This window comes from Agelaius phoeniceus, chromosome 4 (genome assembly GCF_051311805.1).
Source record: "Agelaius phoeniceus isolate bAgePho1 chromosome 4, bAgePho1.hap1, whole genome shotgun sequence".
NCBI lineage: Eukaryota > Metazoa > Chordata > Aves > Passeriformes > Icteridae > Agelaius > Agelaius phoeniceus.
The window spans coordinates 50,745,616-50,761,020 of record NC_135268.1 but is presented as its reverse complement, the minus strand read 5'-3'; the positions used below and the strand labels follow the sequence as shown (position 1 = coordinate 50,761,020).

The following is a 15,405-nucleotide window of genomic DNA, read 5'->3' as shown; positions in this document are numbered from 1 at the left end:
TTAAACATTCAGTGGTTTTCATGTTTCAGTTGCATCTAAACAAATCTCCTGGATATATCAATATTTCATTTTGAAATATAGTAATCTGGAAATGGTTCAACTTGAATTTACTGGGCTATATTTGTAGTCTTAATTTTGGTTTAGCATAAGTGTTTGTCAGTGTTTTTATTACACACCTGAGAATGCCCAGCAGACACACTGAGAGTCCTAATTCTCCACTGCTGTTTAGTAGAGTCTCCTCCACCTGCAGAAAAATCAACTCAAAGTAGGAGGCAGTTCTTGAGTCTACTTCTCAGTCACCTAAATGAGAGATGAATGGTTGGGAGAGAAATGGGAAATCAGGTTCTGCATCTTAAATTTAAAAGTGTTAACTAGCCTAAGACTGCTTAGATTATTTGTAATTGTTATGGTATTAGAATCCCTATCAACTGACTCTTTTGCTCCTTTCTTGTCAACCTACTTCATTACATATTCTTCCTGAGCGTCTTCCAATCAATCTTCAGGTTTAATTACCATAAGTCAGTGTAGTAAACCCCATAGATTTAGGAAAAGCACCATGGAGAATCTGAATAATAGGGATGCTGAAACAGCAAAGGAAATTCCTGTCCTCCGCCCTTAATCTATCTCTGTAACCCTATAAGGCAATATCATGTTACCCTTAACTATTGGTCATTTATGGATACCCCTAAACCTTTACTATTGGTCAAGTTTGGATCCTATCCAAGCCTATCAAAGTAGGATGCTGTAGCCCATTAGTCAAAAGAAGAGCTGTCACTGGGACCCTTCCTGGACCTCCCCAAATAAAGCCATCTCCGTGGAACAGCCTGCGCCTCTCCTTCCCCTCTCTCTCTGTCTGCTGCAGCCTCAAGCCAAGGGCAAACTTACCTAGCAAGCAGGGCTGAAATCCTAAGAGCTTGCCTTCACTATAAGAGCTGAGAATCACTGAGCTTGCTGGGGGTTTGACCCGCGGCGTTGGCATGAGCGAGCTTCGGGCACCCGGTCCCCACTCGGGGACTGAGCTCCTGAGCCCTATTGCTCTGCCTTATGATAAGGCCAGAACAGAGGCTTTATTAAGTCAGAAATAAGGATGATTGCAGATGTTGATTCCCAGCATCCTTGGTGACAGGAATATGTCTTTCGTGCTGTTAAAGAGTAATTGAATTGAAAGCCTCTGGGAACGACGATTAGAACCTGGAGTAGACGGCTTGCTGTCCTGAACCCCGTGCTGCCAGGAGGGGGAACCTGCTGCACATCCTTGAGAGAAAGCCAGAAGCACAACTACATGAAGCCACAGCAGCCAAAAGTCAAAGGTGTCGGTCACCAGGCTTGCATTTTGTTTTGATGCTACTTCAGACGAGTTACAGGCTTCCAGCTGAGAACAGAAACATGTTCACATAGCTATCCGGCATAAATAATTAAAAAACCCCATCAATATTAAAGGCAAGGGGAAGATTAATGAAGGGAGGATTAAACCTTTCCAAGACCTTGCAAATTACATAAACTACATGTTGGAGAGCGAACAGAAGGCTGCTTCTGCTTTGTGCCATCCTTCTGTCAGAGGTGGCTGATATACCCGTACCTGAGTAAAGCTCCCTGATTTATGATTTGGTGATTATTGACCAAAGATTTCAGAAACTTGTTTCAAAAATCCTGCTTTTTAACATAATACCACTGACAGTGTTTAGGCCCACGTGGCTTTGAAGAGGTGCGTGTTTGTGTTTTTTCTCCCGTCTTTTTACGTTATAGGGAAGCAATGACACTAAAACACAGGGGCACAACCTTGCACCATTTTTGTTTGACGCCACCGGGCCACCGCAGCACCAGGAACTGCGGAGCGCCCTACACGGGTTCTGTGACGCTACGATTCCCATTTATTTCGCTGATGCTCAGCACTGAGCCTCGCCAGGCTGCTGTGGAAATCCAGAGCCCTGGAAATCCAGCTAGCCCTCAGTGAGCAAACACTCCCCAAGCTGGGGCCGCAGCGAGCATTAATACTGTTGCTGTAGCTGTCACCACACACAAATGCCCCTGAACAGACCCTACAGACGGAGCCAAGCACTGATGTCCGGGCTGCTGTACACAGCGGAGCAGGGATCAGCGTCCCGCCGGGCGGGCTGGCCCGCAATCGCAGCCCCGCGCCCGCCGGGCCATTCCCTCGCTGCTTCCCAGCGCCGGCCCGTGACGCCGCCAGGCGCCGTCGGGAGCATCCCAGACACCGCCTACATTGCCCGGCAGCCCCGCGGCCCGCGGGAAGTGGCGTCCGGCCGCATCCGGGAATACGGATCTGCCGGAGCGTGTTCCGTGCCCGGTGCGGCGCTTGCGGTGGGTCGCGGCCGGGCCGGGAGCGGGAGCTCGGGAGGCGGCGGCTGCGGTCGCCCGTGTCCCACGAGCTGAGGCGCTTCTCTCCCCGCAGGTGCGGCCATGGCGGACTCCACGCAGAACGGGCCCATGCCAGGCGGGGCCGGCGGCGGGGCCGTGGTAAGGAGCTGCCGGAGCTGCCGGGCCTGGGGGCCCGGGCCGGCCGCGGTGCTGCTCCGGCGGCGGGCGGGGGGTCCTGCTGGGGGGACGGCAGCGGGCACCGCTCGCCCGGGTGCGGGCAGGGGCGAGCAGCTTTCGCTTTCCGATCAAAAGCGTGCTGTTGGTGTGCGCCGCTCTAGAAAATGGCTGAATTGAAAGTAATTCAGTGTGCTAGCATCTGTATTTCACAGATTCATAGAATATGTTGAGTTGAAAGGGACCCACAAGAATCATCGAGTCCAGCTCGTTGGCCCTGCACAGGACACCCCAGAAGTCACACTGTGTGCCTGAGAGCATTGTCCAAAGGCTTGTTCTCTGTTAGGCTTGGTGCTGTGACCACTTCCCCGGAGAGCCAGTTCCAGTGCCCAAACACCCTGTGGGTGAAAAACCTTTTCCTGATAATCGAACCTAACCTTGACACAGCTTCATGCCATTTCTGTAGTTATATTGTGCAAGTAAGATATGAAATCGTATTATGAAGATGCTTGTCGGTTTCTGGTCATTTCCGTAGAGGTGCACTAGAAATATAGAGAAAAAGAGGAATCTTCAAACACTAGTCCAAAAGAAATGGAAAAAAATATGAACTCTATCAGAAGGAAGGAAGCTGTTGTTTGTACTCTAATGCACAGAGAGCCAAAAGCATTCTGTGTTTCATTGGAGCCTTTAAGGCACTTTGGCTATATCAAGACTGAGGAGGGCAGTGGTTAGGGAAGAGAGGTGCAGGATTACTGTGAAAAGTTTTCTGCTTTTTCAAGGTCAGGAATATGTAAGCCAAAACGATTCCACTTTCCTTGTAATGTGGTTGTGCTAGCTTTACCTGACCCTGTATTTTTCCCCCTTAAATTAGAAGAATTGTGGAGATTTAGCCCTAGGTTTGTGCATTGAATTCTAAAAGAAACCTTGAAGCAAAAGTCAGTCAGGTCTAGAGACCCTACATGATAACATTTGTGAAGCTGACTGTTTAGCGAGGCATATTTGGATAGAAAAACTATTTTTTTTTTAAGTTCTTACCACTGTATTTGATTGTAATGTACAAAGGAAACTCTTGGTTTTGAGGAAGCTAAGCTATTTTTGATCTGGCTAGTAACATCATATGAGCCAAGTATTACAGAACTAAAAAAAAAGCTTTCTGCTTCAAGCTATAATTTGCTTATATTTGAGGTTGGAGAAAGATTTGAAATTTAATAGAGTTGGGAAGAATGTTCATTGTATGCAAGTATTAAAATACCAACTTCTGGTGGGGCTGGTCTTTTTTTTTCTCTTTTTTTTTTTTCTTTTCCAATGTAGCAATTTCTGATGGCTAACAAGTTGGATACAGCAATGTGGATTTCCCGCTTGTTCACGGTTTACTGCTCAGCTTTATTTGTCCTGCCTCTTCTAGGGTATGTACTCTAATAAAAATATAAATATTACATACTGAAATATAAATGTAAATATTTACAAACAACTAGATTCTCTTTGCACAGAATTGTTTTTTCATGTAAGGTAAATTGCTGTTATTTGGGTTACTTAGATGCTTTTTGTCAGAATAGCTTACAGATTTTAGATTGGTTTAAAACACTTGTAGATGTGTTTGGAAAACATATTGAAAAAATGTAAAGTAGTGGTAAATGCATGTTTTTGTGTGTAAATGGAGTATTATATTGAGTTGTCTTAGGCACCTGCAGTAAAGTCAGTGTTAAACAGCCTTTGAGTTATTTTCTGGGAATAGTGCTTATGTACAATAATATAAATAAATACTTCAGGCATTGTTCAGTTGTGATGCAATTCTCAAAGGTAGAAGACTTCTGAGCTTGGTTCACATGGTAACATCTCCTCTGATGATTTGCAGGTTGCACGAAGCAGCAAGCTTTTACCAGCGTGCCTTGCTGGCAAACGCTCTTACCAGTGCCCTCCGACTACACCAAAGGCTACCACACTTCCAGCTGAGCAGGGCTTTTCTGGCTCAGGCTTTGCTGGAGGACAGCTGCCATTACCTGTTGTACTCCCTTATCTTTGTGAATTCCTACCCTGTTACGAGTATCCTTTTCTTGTGTCATCCTGCTAATGTTTTTAAATATGTTAAAAACATGATTCTTTCATCACCTTTGCCATGATTTGAAAAGCTAGTTGAACTACTTCGATATGTTTGCTATTTATAGAACATACTCTGTGTAAAATATGAGAGGCTTATGTTGATTGATCCATATTCAGTTTAATCAGCTCTATAATTACAGCACTGCATTCTCTGTCTACTTAGATTTTCTTTTTTTGAGGCTTAAGTTAGTGGATTTTATGACCAGCCTCCAGTGATATTTGGAGAAGATGGTATTTCATTTATTGCCAGTGCAGGGTTTATACATGTCTTCTCACTGTAGTAGACATTCATCGTGTAGAGAGATAATTATTTAGTAATAACTTTCTCAGATAAGTTATTAAACTGATAAAAGTCTGCAAAATTTGCTCCTGTGGATTGTCAAAGTGACATGTCAGAGCTGACATTTCTTAATGCCACATGATATATGCTTAATGTCCTACTCTTAAAATCCTTCTGGCAGAGTAATGTCCACATTCTTGCTCTGTAAAATCAGAATGGCTGGCAACTGCACGTTCTTTGGTAAAGAAATTAATTTTGTAGCATCTTTTAACCAAAGATATGACTACATATGTTTCAGAGGTTTTCAGTAGTAAGCTCAGGTGTGCCTTCTGTACAGAGAGAACACATTTCAGTAGAAGTGCACTGCTGTCTAATGGTGTGTGTTATACCTTTGCATACTTGCAGACACCCATATTTTGAAGGTAATAAAAGTGCATAGCAAAAAAGTGTAAGAAGCAGAAGGAAGAGCTATAAATATAGGTCATAGACTTAGACATATCTTCATCCAGTATAGGTCATTCCAGCCAAACTTTTGCAAAGATCCATCAAGCTGTCACTGGTGTAACATCATGGAGAAATGAAGCACTTGCACAGCCTGTAATTTTCCTTATGGCTTGCTTCAGTGAGTATTTTTCCAGTTCTGCTGTTCTCTTTGCTTCATGCTGCCACATACACAAAGAAGGTTCTTGATGTAAGTATGATATGTATGTGTTACAATGAATACAGTTAGTATTCTTGGGGTTTATAAACAGGTTTGAGTTGCTGCTCTGGTTTGGTTTTCTTTGGCTGCATTGGAGGAATTAGAGTGAAACTGTAATATAGAATCCCACCTAATTATTTATCTCAGCTAATTATTTTTCTCACTAATTATTTTTCTTCAAATGCTTTTCTTTGAAGGAAACAAAATCTGTGGAACAATTAAGTTGAAACTTACGACATGTCTTTTTCAAGCTAAACCATAGCCTCTGAATTTTATTGTTCTATTTCAGTAATAAAGTAACAAACTGCAGGATGAGACTAGCAAGCAAAACACTTGCCAGTTGGACTTGCTGCTCAATGCACTGCCTTGTGCATGTTAACATAACTGCAGGCTTTGGTGTTCCTATGGGCTGTCTTGCTACCATGGGCACTTCCTCCTAGTGGACTGAACAAGGCTCGTGGCTGTCTCTGTGCAGTTGAACCTAAAATTGGTGGGTGAGGGAATTGCAACATCTGATGCTTTTAATTGAACTCTATTAATTATGGAGTTCCAAGCCTGCAGTAGTTTTCCTTAGGATATTAATCTCAAAACTGATAAGGTCTTAAAATGTTGAAATGGGTGGTAAATAGCAATTGTTTGCATTTTGTTTTCTCTGTACTAATGGAGATAGATGTAACTTTTATGTTTTCTGTAAATAATTTTTTCTTTTTTAAAGGCACGAAGTTCAAATAGTTTGCCCTTTTTGAGAAACCTCTTAGAGAAACTGAGTGCTAATCAACAGAATATTCTAAAATTCATTGCTTGCAATGAAATTTTCCTGATGCCAGCTACAGTTTTTATGCTCTTCAGGTAAGAATAATGGTAAATATTTCAATAATTAGAAACTTGCTACACAAGACTGCTTTTTGCAAATGAGTTCTATGTGGCTCATAATACTCCATTTGTACGGTTCTGGCTGACAGAGGCTTGAACTTCAAATAAAATGTAAGTGATTCTTAGGCTTCTTAAGTTGGTGCATCCTGACATCAAAAAGCATTCACTATGATGTAACTGAGCACCAAAAAACCTTCCCTTTCATAGTGTGGGTGATGTGTTACATGGGAGTTTTTGAGGCTTGACACTTGAATTCGCCTACATTTCTATCAGTACATTGTTCAGTAAGTTCAATTTTGGTTCGTTTAGTAGAATATTAAGATCTTCAGCTTCATTGAAAGTGAACTCTTATTTTTGACAATTAGATTCCTGAAATTTAAATGGCAAAGTTTCATTATGCAAAAAGTGTGCAAGCAGGAGTAGGTTGCATTCTCTCCTATGCTGCTTCTGAGCATTGGCCCTTCTGGGTTTTTTTATTCCATTTGATTGAGCTTGTTGTGTTGCCTGTTGAAGTCATTTTAGGGATCTCGAACATGTTGGAATCCTACTGAAGTTGTACAGGCATAATGACCTGCCAGTCACAGAAGTTTGGGTCATTGCCTTTTAATATTTGGAAGGGGAATGCAGCCTTTGTTATAGCATAGTGGGAACATTTCTCATGAGTGGTCTCATAAACAGTAGAAATGAGGCTTTACCTTCTTGGATAGGATGCATAATTTGTCTTTATCTTTTTGATATATCAGCTGAACATTTCAGTGCTTCAGCCCTCAAGGACTGCATTCCATCTGAGACCACTTACCAGCTGACAGATGCACTCTGTCCACTATCTGAAACTTTCAAGTGCTTTGAACTTAGTACAGCTTTTTTTTTTCCTTTTCCCGCTCTGTGGAGAATGTTGTATGTGAAATATTGCTGCTTGATATGTCATCTGGTAGATACTGAACCTTGTAAAAGGTTGTATGCCAAACTTAAAAATAATTGAATTGCTAAATGCAGCTATTGTGAGATTTTGTTCTCTAAATGTTGTAGCATATTAAATTGTTTGTCAGTACTGTATAAGTTTCAAGATTTCCTCTTTCTTTCCTCCTGTAGTTCACTTTCACTTTATATTTTTCTTTTGGCTAAAGATGATGCTAGTACTTGAAGGAATTCTACTTACTGGAACTTACTTATCATCATGCTTAAATTCAAACAGAATTTTTCAATAATGTGTTATTTAAAGTGACTTCAGTCACTAAAACTTAGGGCATTTCTGAGCTTCACTGTGTATGGTTTGTGTGCTATGTTTCCACTATTTCACAGCACAGCCATGTCAAACAGCAGTTTTGTGAAATACCAAAGCCTAATTTCACTGTAACTGAAACAACTGGATATTAGCTTGGCATTATAGACTCATTATACATCTGTAATTGTCTGCAGTGTGTTCTGAGAAGTTTTGCAAAAGATGCTAGAAATATGGTTCAGATATTCAAAGTGCTGCAATTAGATTGAACAGGGTCACTGTAACTGGAGTGCTCATGTCAGCCAGTTTCTGGGCTTAGCAACAAGTGTTTTCTTGCTATGGAACACGTGTCCACCGTCATTCCTGTAATTCTTTGCACACCACCAGAAATGAGGCATATAAAAACACTTCATAAATATAAAATCAATACAAGAACAGCACTTCTTTTACTGCTTCATTGAGCAGTTTTATTCTATAATGTTTCTGCATTTGTAAGTATATAGTTATGTACTTTTGCTAGTCAGATCTAGATTTTCTGATCCAATGTGACCCAAATCTTAACTTGTTTTGGAGCCCAAGTAGTTTACTTGCTTTTCTTTAAAAAATTTTCATAAAAATTCCTGGGTTTGGTGTTCTGTTTTGGTTTTTTGTTTGTCACTAGTAAGCTCTACTGAACTATTCTCTTTCAGTGGACAAGGGAGTCTGCTGCAGCCCTTCATTTACTACAGGTTTCTTACATTACGCTACTCCTCTCGGCGAAATCCGTACTGTCGGTAAGTGCTAAATTGATTTTGGAAGTTTGTGCTTAACTGCATGGTGCTTAGGCATTCAGAAACTTCTCATTCTAAAATGAATGCAGAACTCATAATACTATATCTGCAAATGGCAGTTGTAGAATGTGAAATACACCTGGATGCTAAATAAAACCCTGGCTGGTTAAAGGTTAGATTTATTTAATGTAAGTGATCAGAAAAGTACCACCATTCTTGAATGGGAGCTTTCAGAACATGCTTGTGTAATTAAAACTACACTTTAGGAATAGAAAGTCTTTCTTATCAGAGAGATATCCTTATTTTTAGATTCTAGGTATATCTGAGACTAAGCCCAAATATGAATAGGCACTTAAAAACCTGTGTAATAATGAGAGAAAAAAGTTTCTATGGATGATCTTAAACATGTTCATTACCTTCTTTAGTTAAATTCAAAATAAAGCCAATTCTATTTGAAATAGAACCTTACTGATTTTGAAAGTTGGTCAAGCCAATATTATTGCTTTAGACTTTGAAATCCTAAATATTCCTATAAGTGTTTTCTCAGGTGAGTGCTTTTTAGAAATTTTCTTATGAGCATGGCATAGCATAAGATTTTGTGAACAGACTTTCCAGTCTACTTGATCAGGAAATGGCTTGGTAGAGTGCCAAGAAAGTGGCTTTGGCTGCCACGATATGCAAGGACAGGTGTGAGAATCATAAGCTTAATTCTCTTCTATTCCCTATTTTTGTAAGAAATCAATTGTTCCATCCTACTACATGTATTTTTTTAACAACACCAACAACATCTATGAAGTTGCTTTACTACTTTGGTATCTAAAAATAATTTAAGCTGTACAATACTAAAATTGACATTCAGTAGAACTAGTTTATCCAAAATGTTCTGCTGGCATTTTTGTAGTTTTAAGGGAAATTGGTGACGAGAGTTTTATTTCTCATATCTGTCTTCTAATAGTTGCTTCTGCAGTGCAGGGTTCTTGCATATTGCCAAGAAGTAGCGCAAGCACAAAAGCCTCCCAGCTCCTTACACTATTTGTGATAAAGCATTATTCCTTTTTTTAATAGTGCTTGTGTAGCCTTTATAGTCTTTCTTTTTTTTTTCTTTTGTTTTTTTGCTTGAAGCTGGAATTTTTCTGCTGACTCTAGCTCAGTAACTTCCAGCTGGGGATAGAGTTAGTTGAAATGTTAATGTTTAAAAGTCAAGAATTCTGAAGCTCTTGGAAGCAGTACTGAGTTGGTCTAAAGAATTTAACTTAAAATGTGTATGTGAGTGTCATATTGAGAAAAGAAGTTAATGAAAAAGATATATGTGGATAATACTTCTGATAAATGCTGTAGGATTTTAAAACTGATTTTTATCTTTAAATCTGATTTTTCAGGACTCTCTTCACTGAGCTCAGGATTGTTGTTGAACACTTAATAACGAAGCCCTCGTGCCCTGTTTTTGTAAGAAGACTATGCCTCAGTGGCATTTCCTTTATAAGCAGATTGGCACCAACTGTTGCATAGCCAAATTCAGGCACTCGTGTTTTGTGAACATTATGAGCAGCTGGCACTTCTGCTGATGATTGGAAATTCCTGGTTTTACACTGATTTCACTCCAGGCTGTATAAAAATACATAAATGCTTTTCTTGGAGATAATATGAAATTTAGCATATCAAAAACAAATAATAGAAACTTAAATTAACCGTGCTGTATTGTTAATTGGTGAAAAAAAGTAGCTGCATCCTACCTAAAGATGCCCTATCATATGAGTTTGTTGTTTTGTTTTGTTTTTTTAAATCAAGGATTGTTTGAGATTGATTGAAAATTATTATAAGAGATCTGTACTCTCTAGGTTTATGTTAGTTGGAACTATAGCTACTTTAGGATGTCTCCAGTGGATAGCAGTTGATCCATATACCTATGCAGTACACTTTGGACAGTATTCTTCTGCTTACTAAATGTATCTGTAGAACTATTTTGTCCAATTTGCTATACTCAGTGTGGAAATATGGCTCACTTTGAAGTTAACACAAGGGATTAAAATCTATCAAGCTGACAGAGATAACACTCCTTTCTGAAGGAGAGGCTATTTTTATTAATAATACTTTAAAAGAACTCTCCCATGTTTCTACCTTGTAACATAATCTTACGTTACGCTGTTGGAAGAAATACCAAGACTGATCACAGGAAACTGTGCAGTTTTCTTGTCATAACAAGTTGTTTTACCAAGCCAAACTGCTGACCTGTAGGATTTTAAGACTAAGATGCAATGCTTAAACTTTTAACCATGTCTCAAATGAACTAATCAATGTTAATGAAGTAACTTTTGCAGAGTCATTGCAGATTTGATCTCGTGTCCACACAAATGTGAGACTGCAGTAATTCAAGCATGTTAGCTTTTTAGAAAATTAATCTGTAGGTAGCTCTGTATAAATTGTTATTCCAGTTTCTGAGACCCTCATTGTGATGAGAGATTTTCGTAAAGAATTGCACCTCTTTAGGCAGCTTCTGAAACAAATGGGTGTAGGATTTCTTGGCATAAATCCATCTGATGACTGATCTGAAGCCAGTGCCATGACTACAGAAGTGAATATTAAATTAAGTGCATAAATTAATTACACTGGTTATGCATTCACCCAGCAGCTGAAGGGTAGGTCATGGAAAAATAATACTGCGTGAACACAACTTCTTTCCAGAAATTCAAGGCAAAATATTTGCCAAATTTTCTGTAGTTAGTGTTAGTATTCTAATTGCATAAAGTTAAAGAGCTTTCATTGGCCTTTTGTAAAATTCTGTAGCACTCAAATATTCTTCCACAGTCAGAGAAACTTTATGAGAAAACAGTTTCAAAAACAATCTTGAAGCAAAGTATTTTCCTGTAACTATTGAGTTATCTTGTTTGTGATATGGATATCATTCCGACTTTCCAGTTGTATTAGTTTTTAGATCAGAGCTATGTATTTATGAACTTATTTCATTTTTTTTTTGCTCAACCTCTTGGTACTGATGAACCAGTTGGTAATTGAATATGATATTCTTTGACTACTTGTCTTGCTCTCTGAACGTGATTAGCTATTTATAGAATACTTGCACACTGCAGAAGCAACTGCATGCAGTTAATGCTCTACAGCTGCTAAAGACTTGCAATGAGATTGATTATGTGTATATCCTGTAATTTGAGGATTTGATAAAAACTAAAATTTCTACTGCAATAAAAGGAGTGTTAAATGTAACTCGCTAGGCTCTTCAGGCTCATTTTCTCTCTTTAACACAACTTACTGATGCTTGAACCTGGAAGTTGAGCAGAATGCTGTCCTGTGTGTATGTGTGCATGTTCTTATATTCCCACTGCTGCTTCTGAATTGGGATATAATGTCTTATGCATTTCTAAATTATTTTATAGGGAATTTTTGCCTTCTAAAGTGCAAAAATTTATGACTTTTTCTTCAAAATCTAACCCAAGAATAAGCACTGCAACAATGGTATCTCAGAGAAAAATCCAGACCTACTTACTACTGTTTCAGTTTCTCAGCATGATTCTAGACCCTCTGTCATGTTGCATGATGTGTTTTCTGAATGGTGACATCAGATTCTCTTCAGCTGTTGGCACCACTGCGATGTAAAAATGAATTTGGTCATCTAAGTTGATCCCCCATCCTGGGAGTGGAAAGCAAATAAATCTGTAATTACAGTAAGCAAAATAACATGTTACTTCTGAGCAAATTTTTGTGGTCTGACTGCTGTTATGGGTGCATTCTACTGTTCCCTAATTGTATGATGGTACTAAATTAGAGAGGAGTCTAAACTGGATCCAATGTAATGCAGCTGTAACTGAAGGATGCTAAATAGAGATCCAACTCAAGGAATGCAGGAGAAGGATTAAAAGGAGTAAGTGAATGACAATGCTGTGAGTAAAGAGTTGGAAGACAGTCCTGTGAAGTAGAACTTAGATGTGAATACTGAATTTATCTCTTTCTGTTAAGTCTTGAAAATGGACCAAGAGGAGGAAATTCCATAAAAGGGATTTGATTTGGTTATGCTAGTAGCATACTCTTAGCTTTCTTAGTAGCATATTCTTAGCCTGACAAATGAGCAGCTTGTGGCCTGGTAAAACTTACTTCTCTGATGTGCCGAGAAAACATGGAACAGTGTTGTAAGAATAATGTTTAAGCCAAATAAACAGGGCAACTGTGCTCTGCATCAACTTTGATTTTTACTGTAGCCTTTCAGCTGCCTAAGTGATAACATCGAGTTTCCTCAGTGCTGGCAAAAGCATTCTATCCTTGACCCTGCTTCCTCACCACAGTTTGTGACTGTTTCTATTCTAATGATTAAATTGAATGTAAAATGCTGGTAGTATCCTGATAGCTTGAGGGTTTTTTTTTGGTGAAGAGAGCTGTATGTTCATGCTGCTAATGCTGTCAACAGCTAGCTGTGATGCAGAGGCTGTGACAGAAGTCTGTGATTGTAGACAAATTTTGCAACTGACCATAAAGTGCCTGCCAATCCCAAAATGAAGCAGAAGAGTTTTTGTATTACTGAAAGGTTTCCTACCTAATGTGATAACTGTTTCCACTGGCATAAATCATACTGCTCATTGCTTTTTGTCGTCTTAGCTTTCATATATTAACAGCATTGCACAGATTCTGTGGGTAGAGCAACCCCTTGCTCTGTACAAGCTTTCTGTAGAAGTGATGCTCCAGCTTAACACTTGTCAGTTTTCATCTGTAGATATAGTATCAGGAGCCATTGGGTCTGTTGGAGCAGCTAATGCCAGCTAGGAATTCTTACACACAAAGTAATTCACCAATACATCCATCCTCTCCTTTATTGCCTTTTATTTGATTTTATACATATATTGTCATTTCTGTGCTGCCAGTTTTATGTTTTGCTCCTTTCTTTGATGGGTGTTTAAGTGGAGCAATATCTGTGAATGTTCTAAGGATTTAAATAAAAATTATTATAATTATGAGCCATTATTTCTTCCAACAGTTTTGGAGCTGCTAACTATGTATGTGATTGTACTGTCCAAACAAATAACAAAGCCAATTATTTTTTACAGTCTGTGTTAGACCCTTTTACCATTAAGCACCTGTATTGTAACATTTGCTGTACAGATGCTGTGTTTATTAAGGAGATTCTTACCCATTTTAAAGACAGGAATGGAGACATGGAAGGAAAGAGCATTTGATGTAAGAGTTTTGGCAGAGCAGGAAATAGAAAAGAGTTGGAGAGGTGCTCAGATGAAACTGATTTGTTCCTGCTCTACATAAAACTTGTTAGTCCTTCTCCTAAAACTATTGTAACTGTGGTCTTAAATACTTTAAAAAGTACTGTACCTTACCTTGCTCAGATAAAAAGTGCTGTACTTTACAGTGCTCAGATTAAGGGGAAAGAAGATAGTGTGCTAGAACAATACGTTCTTTTAAAGTCAAAATTGATTTTCACGTGCAGTGCTAGGTATGGCCCTTGTATCATCATCTCTGACAAAAAATTAGCATTAGCAGCAAAGTAAGATCCCGAACCCTTAATGTGCTAGATGGTAGTAGGGTATGCTAATCTGTTTTAATTGTCTATAATTTTTAATTACTGTCATACACCTATTTGTGATTAAACTATATATACACTGAAATTGGTTAGTGTATCTTTGTATTGTAGCTTCTGTAGTGCTATAATTTTCTTAAAGTCACAGGAACAGTCAGGCCTTGCTGTTTTAAATCACCTTTTAAGGACAGAACCTTAAGCAATTCTTTATTCCAAGTTGGAAAGATATGAGTATGGATAGTGTAATAGAATTTAATCTTGAATGTGGATTCAAAAATCTTTTTCATAAAATCTCAGCATTACTTTTTAACTTCTCTGCAGAAGCTAGCTCTGTGATAATGGCAGATGTTGTGGAGGTAACGGAGTTTCATCACTTAGTTCTGTGCCATCCAGATGGTATAAACTTTTAAAATTAATTGAAAAATTCATCTTTTACTTGTATTCAAGGACTGAGGCACAAAATGCTAATGTAAGGGCTCAGAGGGGAAATATAGTTCTCCTGCATATTTGAGAAAATGTGAAGCCCTTTCAAGAAAATCTAATAAACATAATAATCGCAGGCTGCTGACACTAAGGAAAAAGCACCTCATTCGCTCTTTCTTTCATGCAGCGATTTACTGGTCCCTACTGATTTTCAAATTGGATCACTGCAGTAAATTGTCCATACCAGTACCTGTGAAAGAAAGCACTGGGATCCATATTTGTTCAGTGCTGTGCTTAAATCAGCAAGAATGATAAATTTGATGGTATGAAATTGGAAATACCAAGGGCTTCTCTCAGTGAATGAGCAAGTAGTTCCATTTGTAATTTATTGTGACCCTTTTTCACTGTATGTGCTTTGTATGTCAAATATTTATTTTGAAACAAATTAAATAGTTTTCTGTATTGATACCTATTGTTTTGTTGATGTTCTTGAAATCAAACTGTGTATTGCTTCTGGATTTTAAATATTACCAGTGTGTGTTGCAAAACAGCACTTAAGTTCAAATCTCTGAGTGAGTTTGAGTTACTGACCAACAGCTTTGTGTTAAGTGTTCCAGGTGCATGTTGGGTGTTGTTTTTTTGTGTATGGGTTTAGAATAGTGCAGAATGTAGTGAGCTACTGCAGCACCTCATTTGCTATTTCTAGAGAAACAGGAAGATTAAGGTGTATACCAAAACAAACAAAAAAAAAAAGAGCTGATCCTTGCCTTTAATTCTTGGAGCTATTCTGCTTTATATCTGGCATAGATAATACCAAGTCCTGTGGGAAAAAAAATCTACCTATGTGCCCAGTCTACTGCCATATTTTCAGTGCAGGTGTTAGCAGAGAAATTTGTATACCTGTGTTTTGGCTTGAGGAAACTGCTTTCCCTGAACAAGTGCAGATCATGGTATTTTCATTTGTTATGTGTGTCCCTATGAATATTCACTCATGTTACTTTGCCGGTGTTAAAA

General features: G+C 38.8%; 1 protein-coding gene across 2 annotated transcripts; it reads left to right on the top strand.

The window, feature by feature from the left end:
• Nucleotides 1–2,185: 2,185 nt before the first annotated feature.
• Nucleotides 2,186–14,859, top strand: TMEM33 (transmembrane protein 33). Of its 2 annotated transcripts, none has more exons than XM_054633486.2 (8): nucleotides 2,186–2,322; nucleotides 2,414–2,478; nucleotides 3,805–3,899; nucleotides 4,349–4,536; nucleotides 5,497–5,564; nucleotides 6,289–6,422; nucleotides 8,358–8,441; nucleotides 9,818–14,859. In XM_054633486.2, exons 2-8 carry the CDS (start codon nucleotides 2,422–2,424, stop codon nucleotides 9,945–9,947), a joined length of 756 nt encoding a protein of 251 aa, XP_054489461.1. In that variant the 5' UTR covers nucleotides 2,186–2,322; nucleotides 2,414–2,421; the 3' UTR covers nucleotides 9,948–14,859. The 2 variants fall into 2 exon arrangements, with proteins under 2 accessions (XP_054489461.1, XP_054489463.1); XM_054633488.2 differs by having other exon boundaries at nucleotides 2,222–2,308.
• The last annotated feature ends 546 nt before the right edge of the window (nucleotides 14,860–15,405 follow it).

Coding starts and splice junctions, on each gene's coding strand:
- TMEM33 (XM_054633486.2), top strand. CDS start 2,422: ATGGCGGACTCCACGCAGAACGGGCCCATGCCAGGCGGGGCCGGCGGC. Junction 3,900..4,348: donor TTTGTCCTGCCTCTTCTAGG/GTATGTACTCTA, acceptor GATGATTTGCAG/GTTGCACGAAGCAGCAAGCT. Junction 4,537..5,496: donor GAATTCCTACCCTGTTACGA/GTATCCTTTTCT, acceptor GGCTTGCTTCAG/TGAGTATTTTTCCAGTTCTG.